Source organism: Corvus moneduloides, chromosome 18, assembly GCF_009650955.1.
Source record: "Corvus moneduloides isolate bCorMon1 chromosome 18, bCorMon1.pri, whole genome shotgun sequence".
In the NCBI taxonomy this organism is placed as follows: Eukaryota; Metazoa; Chordata; class Aves; order Passeriformes; family Corvidae; genus Corvus; species Corvus moneduloides.
This window is the reverse complement of record NC_045493.1, coordinates 5,545,482-5,559,336: the sequence shown is the minus strand read 5'-3', so window position 1 is coordinate 5,559,336 and position 13,855 is coordinate 5,545,482. Positions and strand designations below refer to the sequence as shown.

Below are 13,855 nucleotides of genomic sequence, written 5' to 3'. Positions count from 1 at the left end.
GTCCATGTTCCTGGAAGACAGAACAGATGATACTACACTTAAATGCATTTTCATTCTGAACATTAGAAAACAGTGTTAGAGCAGTCTTAGGAATACCGTTTTTGTATAACCCTGCAATATTTTAGCACTGGAAGTCATTAAACAGTGGTGATACAGCTGTCTGCCAGGCATGATGGAGATGTAACTTATCCTGATGGAAAAAGGAATGGACTAGATGAACACTTGCAGTTCTTTCAGAACTCTACTTTTTCTATTAATTTTGTGGGTTTTGTGGGTTTAGGTTTTGGTGGGTTGTTAGTTTAATTTTTTAACAAGATACCCAACAACTTGCCTTCTAGAGCAGCAAATTATCTCATGACAAGCTGGAGAGAATTTCTGTACAGCCAAACATCTTTTCTTGAAAGTACTGGGATTCTGATCTTCAAACATTTATCTCTAAATAGGTGAAGCTGTGAGGGCAGACTTATTTTGAATACATTATATTTAAATGTATCATTATAATTCTGTAGCTCTCTAGCAAATTTTGCTGGTGGAAGATGATGATGAGGATATGCAGAAATCACTGTTAAAGCTGAGAGCATTGAAAGGCTTCAGATCCAGTGAATGCTGGTGATACTAGTTTTAAGTCCTGTATTTAATGAAAATGGGAGAAAGGAACCAGTAAATACAGCTTGTAAAGTAGCTAAACTTCTTTTCCCTCATAGCAGCTGCTAGCACATATCTCCTTCAAGGAGACAAAAGTATTGCTGAATGGCAGCTGTTATTTGCTGCCTGACTTGCTGCTGTCATGTGTGTAAAATGGGTAGCTTCCTTTCTCTTTTCTTGTCCTTCCATTCAGCAACATCTTTTCTTTCCTTCTGTTAATCCTGTCTTTCCTGTCATCACCCCTGCCTATTGCTATTTTATAACCCTCCAAAGTGAAAACTTGCATTTGAAGTCTGAAGCGTAGGTTCAGACTCTTATTTTCTAAGAGCAAAATAGGAAACAGGAACGTAGGAACTTGCCAGGCACCCAGACTATCATTACCTGTAGTGTTACTGTATTTACACAGCTAAATGGCCAGTGCTATATAGCAAAACAGATATGCTCTCTGTCCTCCTCTATACAGGCTGGATGTATGTAGTCAGTAAAGACCAATTGCAATAAAAGCAATAAAGTTAGTTCAGAAAGCAGGAAAAGTGTTAAAATGAAAAAAAAAATCAGAATAGGGTATCTGTTTCCTAAAGAGTAGACTGGGAGATTGTTTAGGAGGTCTTTTTTGCTGTGTTATGCCTTTGTTGTGTTGATACTCAATTCCATATTACTGTGGTGGTATGCAGATGATGTATCCATTGCTATTACAGTGTTAAAATGTTGTATTGTTTAAGTCTTCATCCGTGTAGTATGTCGTGTGTAGTTAGACTTACTTGTCCTTTTTTGTGTTTGTCTTTGCCTGATTGCTTTTGCAACCAATATTGCCCGTGCTGCCTCTAACCTTTACACAAATCTCTGTTCCCCAGGCATTCTCTTCCTGCTTTTACCTGTCACGGCTTGCTTTTAATAATTGGCAGAACCTGCATGATAAACTCACTGGGAAAGGCTCCTTGCTTCGTGCTGTGGGATAAGTCTCACTTCATAGTTTGTCGGTTTGTAATTCTGCAAATGTTATGAAAATGCGCAGTTTTTGTAAACGGGGTTCTTAACATCCTGATGAGACAAAGGTGATCTCTGAGGAGCTTCTTGCACCAGGTTGTCACTCATGCTAAACTAAATCAGCTTCTGGGATGGAGTGGATGTTTCTGTGCGTAAAAAGAACATCCACATTGCATTTTGGAACATTGAAATCTTGCCCTTAAAATTCTCTCTCTTCAGCAGTTAAAAATGAAATCTTTGGGTCTGCAGTACATGTCCTGTTCTGGCACGTGGTGCTGGATGTTCATGGGGACAGCATACTGGACTACATGAATAATGAATCACACCCAGTTTATTGCAGTATGCTCCATTTTTACCTTTCCCCAATTTAACCTCTCTCTGATTAGTACAAGTGTCACACTGAGATATAGTGTGAGATTATGTGAAAAGCATTTGTCCAAATAAATGGGACATTAGTGAGATACTCTGTTGCTCTGCTCTTGAAGGCAGAACAGCAATATGGGACTGTAAGTTATGGAAACACATTCAGTGCTCAGTGCAGCCAGACAAAACATAGACTCTCATCTTTGACTCATGTTAAAAGAGAACTCCCTTTAAATTGCTGTCCTCAAATTAACCTACTCCCATGCAAATCTCTGCAATTCTTTTGTTTTTAATAATGTGCAAGTGCCTTTTGATGCAGAGCTAAATGTTGTCTTCTGTTATGGGTGGAATCTGTTTGCAGAATGAGAATTCTGTGATACATCATGTTTCTGACTGCAGACCAGCAAAGAAGAATGCTCATATGTTCAAGTGAAGAGGGGAGAGATGGTGCCAGGCAGGACAAAGAGAGTCTGTACCTTCACAGCCTGGAACAACCCACCTTTATTGCATGAGACAAGATTTTTTTTTTCCAGTTATATATAGTTGCTTATTCATAAGCTCTGAACTGTGCATCAGGATTTTTCTTTTCTGCAAATTGAGTTAGCATATGTATAGAGCTCTTTAGAAAAGCTTTCTGTGCCGCTCATTTCTGATTTTTTGACTTGTAGCTAATTGTTTATCGTGATTCAGATATCTTCTTATAATAACTGGACACACATTTTCCTTCAGATGTTTAAGACAGACAAAGATATTATTCAGAAGTGAGTTGTACCCTCTTGGCTTTCTCAGCCTGTTACTTACTCCTGCATGCAGGTGTTTCAGAGGTCTTCTCCCTCTTCCTTTTAACTTCCAGAAAGTTTCAAAAGAGGATTACTGAGCTGCATTAATTGTCAAAGGCAGAACACCTCATTCACATTGGCACCATGAAGCTGTGCTTCAGCTCCCCTGAGAATAAATTATGTGAGTTTGTGCCACAGTTGGTACCTGGTCATCATACTTAGCAGTGAGAGCTCTGTCATTAGGATTGTCTGTCTGCTAGTTCAGGTCACTTACACTGTGACACATCACTCTCCTTGTCCCTCTTCCAGTGCTGAGTGGGCTCAGTTTAGGTAACAAGGCTTATGGATGGTCCACAGGGCTCCCGTGGGAAGATGCTGGCACAGGGTAATTCCTGCTGCAGTACTGAGCCCTGTTTTTCTTGTTGCATTTTAAAATGAAAGAGTCGTTTCGGCTCTACAAAGTTTAACACAGCTTTGTCCTGGTGATGGGGTGGCATGCAGGTGGTATGCCCGAATGCTGAGGGAGCAGTGACAGTGACATGCCCATGACTGTTCCTGCTATGGAGGAATAGTGGGGAGTAGGGATTTTTGAAGTCAACGCAGTAAACTTAACTTCATTTAGGATAAGATTAACATTAAAATGCTCTTAAGCATCCAATTAAGGCAAATGGACTTCAGATATTTTTTCTAAAATTTGTGACAGATGCGTTTCAGTAATGATAGTGATTTAATCATCCATGTGACTGACAGGACCTCAGCATGATACAATTAAGGTCTTGGCAGTACAGGTGAATATACAAGTTCTTTCTTCCCAATGACATCTTTCTGATAATAATTAGTATTTTTTTACTAATGTCTTGGAAAGTTAACAAGATTCTTCTTTTGACCTTCTTATATCTCCTGTCCAAAGCTGCTCTTTTTCACCCGTTGACAGAGTAGGTGATGTAATCTGACATAGATTTGAAATGAAATATCACAAGTTGAGTCCATTATGAGAAATCAGGTAAAAAAAAACTTGCTTTCAAGTACCATTTTCTGAAATTTTTAGAAATAAACAAGAAATACTTAAATTTACAGCAAATAGAGATTTCAGGTTGTTTGAAATCTTCCTAAAACTTGGGAATGATGCAATGAAGTAATGAAACAAAATATAATAATACCAAGGAGAGACATCTACTATCAGACCATGTTTTTCATAGGAATATTGTTACAGTTACTCATGCACAATTTAGTAGAACTTCTCCCTGGTCTCTTCATTTCTGCTACAGATAATAATTTTGGGACATTAATACCCAGCTGTATTTTTATCTTAGCTTTTGAAGTAATAGGAAACTTTACAGGGAGGGACCTCAAAAGAATATTTAGTCCTTGATTTACCAGTCTCTTACAACAAGGGACCACCCTGCCTTTTTTTGGAAAAGCTTGCCTTATTGCTATTGCTGGGTGGGGAAACTTAGGTAAACAAAATATAAAACCCAGTAATTTTTTAACTCTTAAATTACACTGGGTTGCATTAAATTTTCTTTAATTATAGCAGAAATTATTAAAAAGGACTGATGTTCTCCATGGATTTGTGTCATTCAAAAGGGCAGGTGTTGATCGCAGTTGGGAATTTGGAATTCATTCTCATGCCTCACACACTGCAGTCTGGCATGTAGGTTGAGTAACACAAATGACTCTCAACTACAGTCAGCTCTTAACAGATGAAGGAAAAGCTTCATAGCACAACAAATGTAAAAATATATGCTATGTGTCCATCTAACATATATGTATTTATAAAAAAGAGCTGTATTTGGGAGTTAGGCTAGAAGAGAATAGTACTTCCATGTATAAAACATGCCATTTTCTTTTCTTTTTAGAAAACCAGGATTAGGATGTGAATTGGTTCAGTTGCCACAAGTTTTGCATTACATACTGCAGTATTTAGGTTTTGACAGAGCTTTTTATTATATTAAGGAACATCTTGGGTAACCTAACAAATGATGACTATTTGTCTGCCTTTCTTCAAAAGCCTACAGTGATTCTATAGGTTCACTATACTATTTTCTAACTGTATGTAGCAGTTAAGATAGAGATGAGGGAAAAAAAGAGTAGATTTTCTTGCTGCAATTAAAACCTATTGCCTTTTTCACTGTACTGAATGAATATGAACAGCAATTATTGTATTTTTATTTTGGTTAATCATATGTATTTGGAAATTCTCCCTCATCTTTTTTAAGATAAATAAGTCCAATTCTCCTGGTAATTTTCATATGTCATCTCATTAATCTCTCATTTTTTATCCTCTCCTCTGAATTAATTTTCCTTACTTCAGTGTCTTTTTTAAAATGTGGGTCCCAAATACAGACACCATAATTAAGTTTAATTTTCATTAGTGCTCAGTAGAACAGGAAGACATACATAATTTTTCTGTGAAGTTACTGATTACACACTGAAGAGTGCTGCTTTGCTGAAGTGTGTTTAGACTAGCCTGACACTTTGGCCAGTTCTGGTTTGAGAACACAAATTCTTTACCAGCACATGTGAATGTGTGTGCTGGGATCCACTGACACATTTTCTGCTCCTGATCGTGTTATTTTTGAGGTGCTTGTAGAAGGATTTATTTATTTATGCTCAAATAATTCTGTGGAAAATGAAGGCTGGCTGGCTCACAGCTTTGACTTTTCATCCTTTGTAAAGATGAGTACTATGCTTTGTTTTACATTCCCTGGGACTATACTCATCCTCTGTGATTTCTGAGAAATTAATACTAATAACTGGTGGCTGCTGCTAATTTCTGGAATACTCCAGGGTTTTCCATCTGGCTCACTTAGTTTGAATGCATCTGCTGCATTCAAGGAATATCTAATATAATAGAAAGTTGTCTCAATAGTCATCTTCCTCTGGTTTTTAGTGATTAAGGAGCCCAATGTTAATATCATTATTTTTTGAATATAGTTAATGTATTGAAAGAAAAGGGGAATGAACATCCCTTCCTAGACCCACACTCATTTAAGCAGAAATTTCAAATTGAAATAGTTAGCTAATTGTAAGGAGGTATTTACTTTTGTTCCCATAAGGAAAAGCTCGTGTATACATTTGAAATTTAATGTGTTGAATCATTGTCTATCTTCGCATGATGAAAAGTTATTGCAATTTCCTAGTGATCTGATCTCACCCTCGCATACTGGTCTGGCACTTCTTGATTTACATTCTAATGCTTCATCTGTCATAACCCACACATCAGAACTGACCCGCAGGCTTGTGGCAACATCTGGAAATTTGCAATTTTTTTTTCCCTAGATGAGTAACTCAGCCTCTTTGCCACAGATACAGAAACTTCTTTTAAAAAAATAGCAAGGGAGCTACTGTAAATGGTTTTCCTGATGTCAACTGGGAGTTCAATAGTATCGATTTGTACCACAGAAAGTTATTAAAGCTTTATAAATGAGTCATTTAAAGCTTGACTGACCTCTCTTCAGAATCCTTCTCTTCCAATTCTTTATAATTATATTCTTTCTGTATAAAACTTGTCATCATTAACCAACTGTATAGCTTCCAATTAGGAAGCAAATACTGTTCCCCCCATTCTTTTTCAAGATACAGTTTTATTAAGATCTGTTCACTGAAGGGGAAGGTTTTCTTTGTGTGGTAGTGAAAAGCCTACGGAGTGCATCAAATTTGGTTTAAATTCATTGGAATCCTAATAAGCAGAACCTGATCTGCAAGCTGAAGGTTTGCAGAGGGATTTATCTTGATAAAATAAATTCATAGGAGGCCCGTAGCTCTCTCCTGAACAAGTGCAATTCAGATGGAACAAAAGAAATTTAATTAAATTATCCACTCATCTCAAAGCAAGGACTTTTGCTTTGTTAATTTTCTTTCTTGATCTTATCAGTAAAATTAATGAATTGGGGTGCAGTGGAACTACCTAGACAATGGATGTAACCCCCTTCTGGTTATGCCATTTCTGTATGGAATCATAAAGTGGTTTGGTTTGGAACAGACCTTTAAAGATCATCTAGTCCCACACCCCTGCAATGAGCAGGGACATCTTTAACTAGATCACAGAATCAAGTATCAGTATCTTAAGAAGAAATTTGAAATAATTCTTGTGGACTCCAGATTTAAAGGGAATTGCCTGTATTGGAATTTTATATTGAACACTGAATTGTGTTGGCACAATATTATGGAAAAATGCCAGTTTCCCATCTCAGTGGGAATGTGCAGGCCTCTTTCTGTCAGAGAGACTAAGCTGTGTTCTTTAGTCATGCAGGGTTGCCTCTGATAACCCTTGATGTAAAAGAACTTGGGTTATATCAGGCAGGTTTCAGACATGAGTGGGAGGTTTTCACTTGCCTGTTCTGAGGTGTGTTTTATCCCCCATGATAAAATCATGATGCCCGTTCCTGAGCAGATTAACAACTTAGTTGTGACTGTACTGTAGTCAGCAGCCACTGCTCCACTCTGTCAAGGTAAAGTCACTTCTCCTATTCTTCTGTCTACTGCCTTGAAGTCCAGTTTTCCTGTCTGTGTTAGGCCTAGTTCTTTGGTGTGTTGTTTATTTGCCATATCAAATCACCTTTCAGAATGTTTGTTGAATAGCATCTTACACCTGCAGGAGAGTTGGCATCAGAGATCATTCCTGTTAAGTCTTTGCCCTCTAATTGTACTGATTTTTCTTTCCTTTGTGAGTAATTTTTACCAGTATTGTTCTTCATGGTTTTTTCTTGTCAATTGAACTTTGCTTGTGTCAGGTTCATAATTATACTGGGTGCTTTTCAAGGCAAATGGTACAGTAAACCTGGGAAATTTTACAGGGCCATACAAGCTGAAATATTGTGTCCTCAGTCTGACTGCTTTTGAAAGTTGAGCTTTATTGCTTTTGAATCAAGTTCTAGGATTATATTCTAGGAAGAAATGTGGTGAGAATTAAATACCTTTTTTTGGTGGTGGTTAGGGATCTTATATTGCGGTTGTAAGAGTTTGCAGAGTGGCTGCAGTTTTGTGTGGCTGTTACCAAGAGTAACAGCTTGAAGAGTATGAAGTGGTGCATTCCTTCTTTATTTCTTTTGCAGAGCGGAGTCAGGATAGCACTGGAGCAGTGCTGTCTGACTCCAGTTCCACACAGGATATGTTTAATGAGCCTGCCAGTTCTCAAGACAGCCTGAAGAAGACTTACACAGAGAAGAGAATTTCTACTACCTGTGCTGATCCACTGATGCTCAGCAAAGACACCCTGGGATCTACAGAGGAAAAGGGTATGCCTGATTTAATAGATAATGTCAGCTGGAATAGTCTCATTAAAATGTTTCTCCTGGCTTGCAGATGCACTGAAATATGCTGCAATGTGACTAAGAATTTTAACTAGGTATCATTGCTGCCTGTATGTGTGTAGCTTAAATTTGGAACTGTGCCTCACTTATGTGGCCACCAACCCAATTTGTTCTATCTGTTAAATCTTATAAAGAAAAGAATAAAGATAAACTGCTGTCTGTGGTGTCCCTTGGACTGACTTGCCTTCTTTTAGGCAATTATTTGCTTTTTCTTCAGTGTTTCAAATCTCTAAATAATTTAAGGAGTAGTTATTTGAATATAGTCTCAAACAAGACTTTTTTACTTTTCCCAGGAATAGATGTCCTTTTTGTGCTGTCCCAGTAGCAGCTTAATATTCATTACAGAGAAGGGCAGAAGCAGTAGAATTAGATGCTTTATTCCATTGTATACTTCATTCCAGTGGAGAACTAGAATTGCTTTCTACCAGATTTTTCCATATATAATAGTACTAAGTGTTCTGTATTCCACTGGAAAAATTGTTTCAAAATCCATTAGCTGGAATTTCCCTTTGTCTGATGTTTGTACAGTTGGATGTGGCAGTAGATAAAAAGACTGGACTTCAACAGGGAAAGACAAACAAAACCAGTGTCTAAATTTTGTCTACCTTTCCAGACTGTGGCTTTTTGTGGGATGCTAAATCTTTTTTTCTTTCTAAATCTTTAGTTCACACTTTCCCTATTTCAGAGATATAGAAACCATGCTATATGGATAGTCCTGAATCACTTCCCTGATCTCACTAGGAACAAGTGCCAAGCAGTCATCTTTTTGTTTGCAGACTCGTATTACCTTGGTTTCTTGTTTTTAAAAATATTTTACTTCAGTCTTGCCTAATCTAGAGAAGCCTGTGGTGGTGTTTGCATTAACATGCTGCAGTAGATGCCAGTTCCTAGTTTTGTAAAATAGTACTTCCATAATCACTAAATCCAGTAGTCTTTTGGCTAATAGACTAAAAACATGGCTCTTTTTCAGGCTTGCAGTGAGTTGTGTTATTGTCATAATTTATCTGTCAGAAAAAACATCAAATGCATTCTTAATTTACTGGTGTTTATTAGAACAGATGTTGTTTTCCATAAAGCTACCTGTACAGTGAAATTATAATGGATACAGACATGAGGCAAGCAAATTTTGAAAAATGTGAGTTTTGTAAAGCATGTTTGTTCAAAAGTTCAGCCTTATTATAGAAAAAGTTATGGAGTAGCTTTATACTTGAGAATGACGTACACTTTAGTGTATTTCTACACTCTCTGCTGGGAGATAAGATCTAATGTAAGAGGCTCTTTATCCTAGCAAAGACAAAGACATTGTAAACTTCCATGACTAAAAATCAAAGTTAAAGAAATTAATCTGCATGTAGCATGTGTGTTTCCAGCAATAATGATTAGCTGGCAGGAAATATGGAAGCTCCCACTGTAACACATGTTTTCTGAAGTAAGATTTGGTATCCTTCAACAAAAGATGGGTCAATTGAATTATAAATTAGCAAGTTAATCACAAAAATATTTACATGGAACTGTAGGTCCTACGTTATGCAGAAGACCAGGTGAGCCACTGCTGATTATTCTGTCCGAGCCCGTATTGTGTTCTGGAATTGTGTTCTTCTAGGCAGACTATTAAGAATAATACATTTCCCTTGAGAAGGTAGCTTTAATTTTCTGTTCTTTCTTCTTTTCTTTGCAAAAAAATTTTACTTAATTTACTCTTTTATTTTTTGGCTTTTTTTTCTCCTCCTCCTCAGTCTTCCAAGAACAGGTAAAATCCTGCATTGTGTAAGGTGTGCTGAATTCATACTATTGCTCAGGATAAAACCCAGATGAAGACAATGGAGGTATCACTGTGTGGCTCTGTCAATGAGTTGCAGATTATTTATTCAATGAACATCACAAATAGTCATAATTTTTTTTTCACTATTTCTGCCTATGCTTTAATGAAGAAAAGGATTACCTTTTGTCATATTTAATTTTTGTCATTTTCTGTATGTCATTTACCATTCGGAAATGGCAATTTCACTGTCACTTTTCATTGTCACTTTTCTCAACTGTTCCAGCTGCAGGAAAGTCAGAAGAGCTGCTGGAGAGCTCAGAATCTTACAATCCTGCTGAGCCTACTGGCCAAAAACTGGTGGTGGATCCTCAGTCTGCTTCTGGCAATCCCCTCAAAGCTGCCATCCCCCCACCCTCACAGTGGGACTGCAAAAAGAAAGCTGACCCTTGTGGAGACGATGCATCTGAATTTCCTCACGGTCTCCCCGCAGACCTGGAGGAGCAGCGCAAGTTCCTGACGGAGCAGTGCATTTCCTCGTTCTGCCTGTGCCTCAGCCGCTTCCCCCAGCACTACAAGAGCCTCTACAGACTGGCCTACCTGTACACCTACAGCAAAACTCACAAGGTGAGCACTGAGCTGCCACAGCAGCCGCGTTCACTGCCCAAGCAAACAAGCTGGGACTAGTTCAGAAGTCTCAGTGTTAAAATACAGCAGATAAGCTTGTTCAATGCAGTTTGGAATGAAACTACACTTTGGGAAGTCTTCAGCTCCTAGATTGCCTGACTTGTGTGTGAGGTCAGTTAAGGAGAAAATTTCTTCTTTTATTACTGAACAAAGTAATTTTCTGTCATTCAGCAGAGAATTACATTTTAGATATGTCACATAAATTAAGATGTTCTCATAAAAATGACAGCAATTATTTATTTTACTGGGTAAGTGGACTGAAAAGTGACTTGGAAGCAGAAATTAATCAGTATTGTGTAAACACAGCATGTGACACAGACAAACTTTCTGGGTATCCTGGGTCTTTGTTAGTAAAATGTGTAGGAGTAGTACATTGAAATTATTGAAATTATCAGTGTTATTTTACTAATTGTCATAATTAAGGTTCGAATTCCCAGATTTTATATTTTGAAGTCTTGTATTTGGTCATATGCTGCTCTGCATGGCTTCCTGAATTTTCTTCCCCACCAGTACTGAAGCTTATTTGAACAATAGGGTAGGAACACAAATTGTACCCCTGGCCTTGTGGTAGAAAACACATCACCAGTGTCACTGCAAAGTGAACACAAGCATGTCTTACCAACCTACTGGAAGGTGATGAATATTCCATTTGTCTGTACGGTGATTATCCAGAAAAATATTACCCTTTTCTATAGAGAGCTTGTTTTGAAAACATTCTTACACTGTTTGTATGTAGCAGTTGTTAATTTTTCCATGGAGCTAATAATGAATAGGAGCCATAGATTTCTGCAATCTGTCATTACTGTTGCTGACAAGATTTTGTATCAACATTCAACAAAAAAAGCTGCCTGTTTTCAATTTATTGGTTCAAATAGCATGCCCTTGCCTGAGGAACTACTTGCAAAATATTTTCTTCTATTATTTTTCCCTGATGAAGCTTTCTCTTTTACTTTTCATATCTCTCTCCTTATATAAATATCAACTCAGTGATGGATTTCTATGTGAAATACACATTGTTGTCTAAATCTGTTTCCTCTTGGAACTCAGAAAAACTGAATCCTGCCTGGTTGAGCCTAGCAGTTACCAGACTGGCTTCAACGAGCATTTTTGGGTTTTACTGTCCTTTTTTATTATTTCTGTGCGTAATGAACAGCCACTTGAAAAAATCTTCTTATTGATGTATGTATACTACATATTTTCACATGGGGTTTACGTTTTCTTTCTTTATTGACTCATTCAGGTTCTTTTGTAGAGCAGTGTCAAATGTCTGTGTTTTAATGGCGTATTGCTATGTCTTTAGTGGAAGTTACACTCCTGCATGAACTTAAAACACAAAATGGATCTATGCATTTTCAGCAGTAACTGGAGTAAGGATTATGCTTACATATACTCATGATAAGCCTGATTTAAAAAAATGAGATAAATTACATCAGGTTGTGTTGCTGGGGGGCAGAGTGGTAAATTTTAGAAAACTGAAATAATGTTTAAATGCATATAACCATCTTGGAAAATTCAGCATTTATATACCAACGCCAGGAATTTGCATGAAGAATTTAGACTGATGGCCAAAATTCATGGTTGGCTGGGAGAAGGAGAGGATTGGCAGGTCTCCATAGTGCACAGAAAAACAAGTTTTCCATGTGCAATCTGTTTTCTCCCATTTTACAGTTTTCCTGGTTTTGCTGTTGTGAGATAAGCGAAGATCGTTGTTGAGCAACTATCAACTCAAATTGATGAGTTTTTTAAACATCTTTCCAAATTCTGAACATTTTGTTTGGCTACGTGTTCTGTTGGGTTTTTTTTTCCCCTGCAAAATCCAGCTTAATATTTGGAGTCTATTTTTCTTTGTTTTAGTCTGTTATCAGAGCAAATTTATACATAGCTGGTTTTAGTTAGAGTAAACGTGCGGGGAAGTAAGGATGAATTTTAAGAAGTTACTTCACTGCCAGTTTGGGCAGTAGTTTTAGTTTCCCATTAACATTTTCTTGAAGTAAAGTCTTCATCCTTTGTGATTTTTATCTCCAAAATGAATGTTGGCACAGTTTGGAAGGAGAAGTTAGGACTTGGCAAGATACTGTTTGTCAGTGTAACTTTGTGAAAAGTATTTCCTTCTGGTCCTTATGTATCAGAATGTGGAACTGGTCTGATAATCTGTAACCCGCAGGTTGTCAGGAAATAAAAATGCTTACTTACATGCCTTTTTTAATCTCAAAATAAAAAGTGCTCTGTAAATCCTGGAAGAATCTGCTCACGAATACTGTTCGTGTGAGTTTTTAAGTTTGTATGTTCTATTATGTCTGTTATTAGCAGAGCCCTTAATGGGGATATTAATGTTAGGTGTGACGTAAGGTCAGTGACATGACAAGTTAGTCAAACTAGGCATAATACATGCATGTAAAAATTACAAGATTATATGTATGTAGGCTTAATATATACTTAGATACAATCAATCTGTAAGCATAATAGATGTAACCAAGTAGAAACAGTTTGGTAATAACAGTTCATTTAAAAGGCCACCCTTCAAATCAGTAGTCTTTTTATTTTGCTTTTATTTGATGCAGGAGTAGGAGGAGGTTTTTGAGACAAAGCCTTCTAATGGACTGTAAATGAAAACAGAGGGAAGGATTAAAATATACTGGAGTGTTTTGTTCACCTCTCAGAAACACTTTGTGGAGTTTCCAATTTAGGTAAAGGTGCTTCTGAGTTAAGGGGTATCCATCCCGGGTGACTCAGAGTTCTACTTGGTTGACCCTAGGAGATTTTCATTTTCTACTTCAGCTTTTTTGCAAGTTACTGTACCCTGTCAGTCATCTTGTCTTTGAATCTTGGGGTGATAAAGATGTGGGAGGCAACAGCTGAACTGGAAAGAGTATTTCATAATTGCCCTGAGTCAGACAGCCAAATCCAGCATTTCAGACTGGCAAGCAGTGCGCCAAGAAGAATAAATCCTTTTTGCTATGTCCTGGATCCCTTCACCTACTCCTAATAACTTCATCAGCTGAAAATCAATCAGAGCAGACTCTGTGAAATCTAATGAGTTGAGACCTGCTCAGGCGTATTTACTGGGAATAAGCGATCATGCTGATTTAAGGAGAAGGGTAGTGGAAAATCTGTAACTATGTCTTTTATTCCTATTATTTTTGATTGTGTGAAGTTACCGTGTAATTGCCCCATTTGTCTGAATGATCTTTTCTCCTCCTAGCTGCGTTACTGCCATCATCTTGGTCAATAAAAGCCTGTGAATTATGTGTACCAAACACATGCCTGTGGATGGTCAGTGTAATGTGCACAGCACATCCCAGCACCAGAGCATGACGCTA

The 13,855-nt window shown here is 37.5% G+C and overlaps 1 protein-coding gene across 6 annotated transcripts in view; it reads left to right on the top strand.

Annotated features, from left to right (window-relative positions):
• Window positions 1-13,855, top strand: part of CABIN1 (calcineurin binding protein 1) — a 107,820-nt gene that overhangs the window by 31,421 nt on the left and 62,544 nt on the right. For 5 of the 6 annotated variants that reach the window (XM_032128507.1, XM_032128505.1, XM_032128506.1 and 2 more), the window contains exons 28-29: window positions 7,832-8,014; window positions 10,126-10,475. In XM_032128507.1, the coding sequence (XP_031984398.1) occupies window positions 7,832-8,014; window positions 10,126-10,475 (533 nt within the window). The remainder of the gene's footprint in view (window positions 1-7,831; window positions 8,015-10,125; window positions 10,476-13,855) is intronic. The other variant, XM_032128504.1, reaches the window with a different exon arrangement.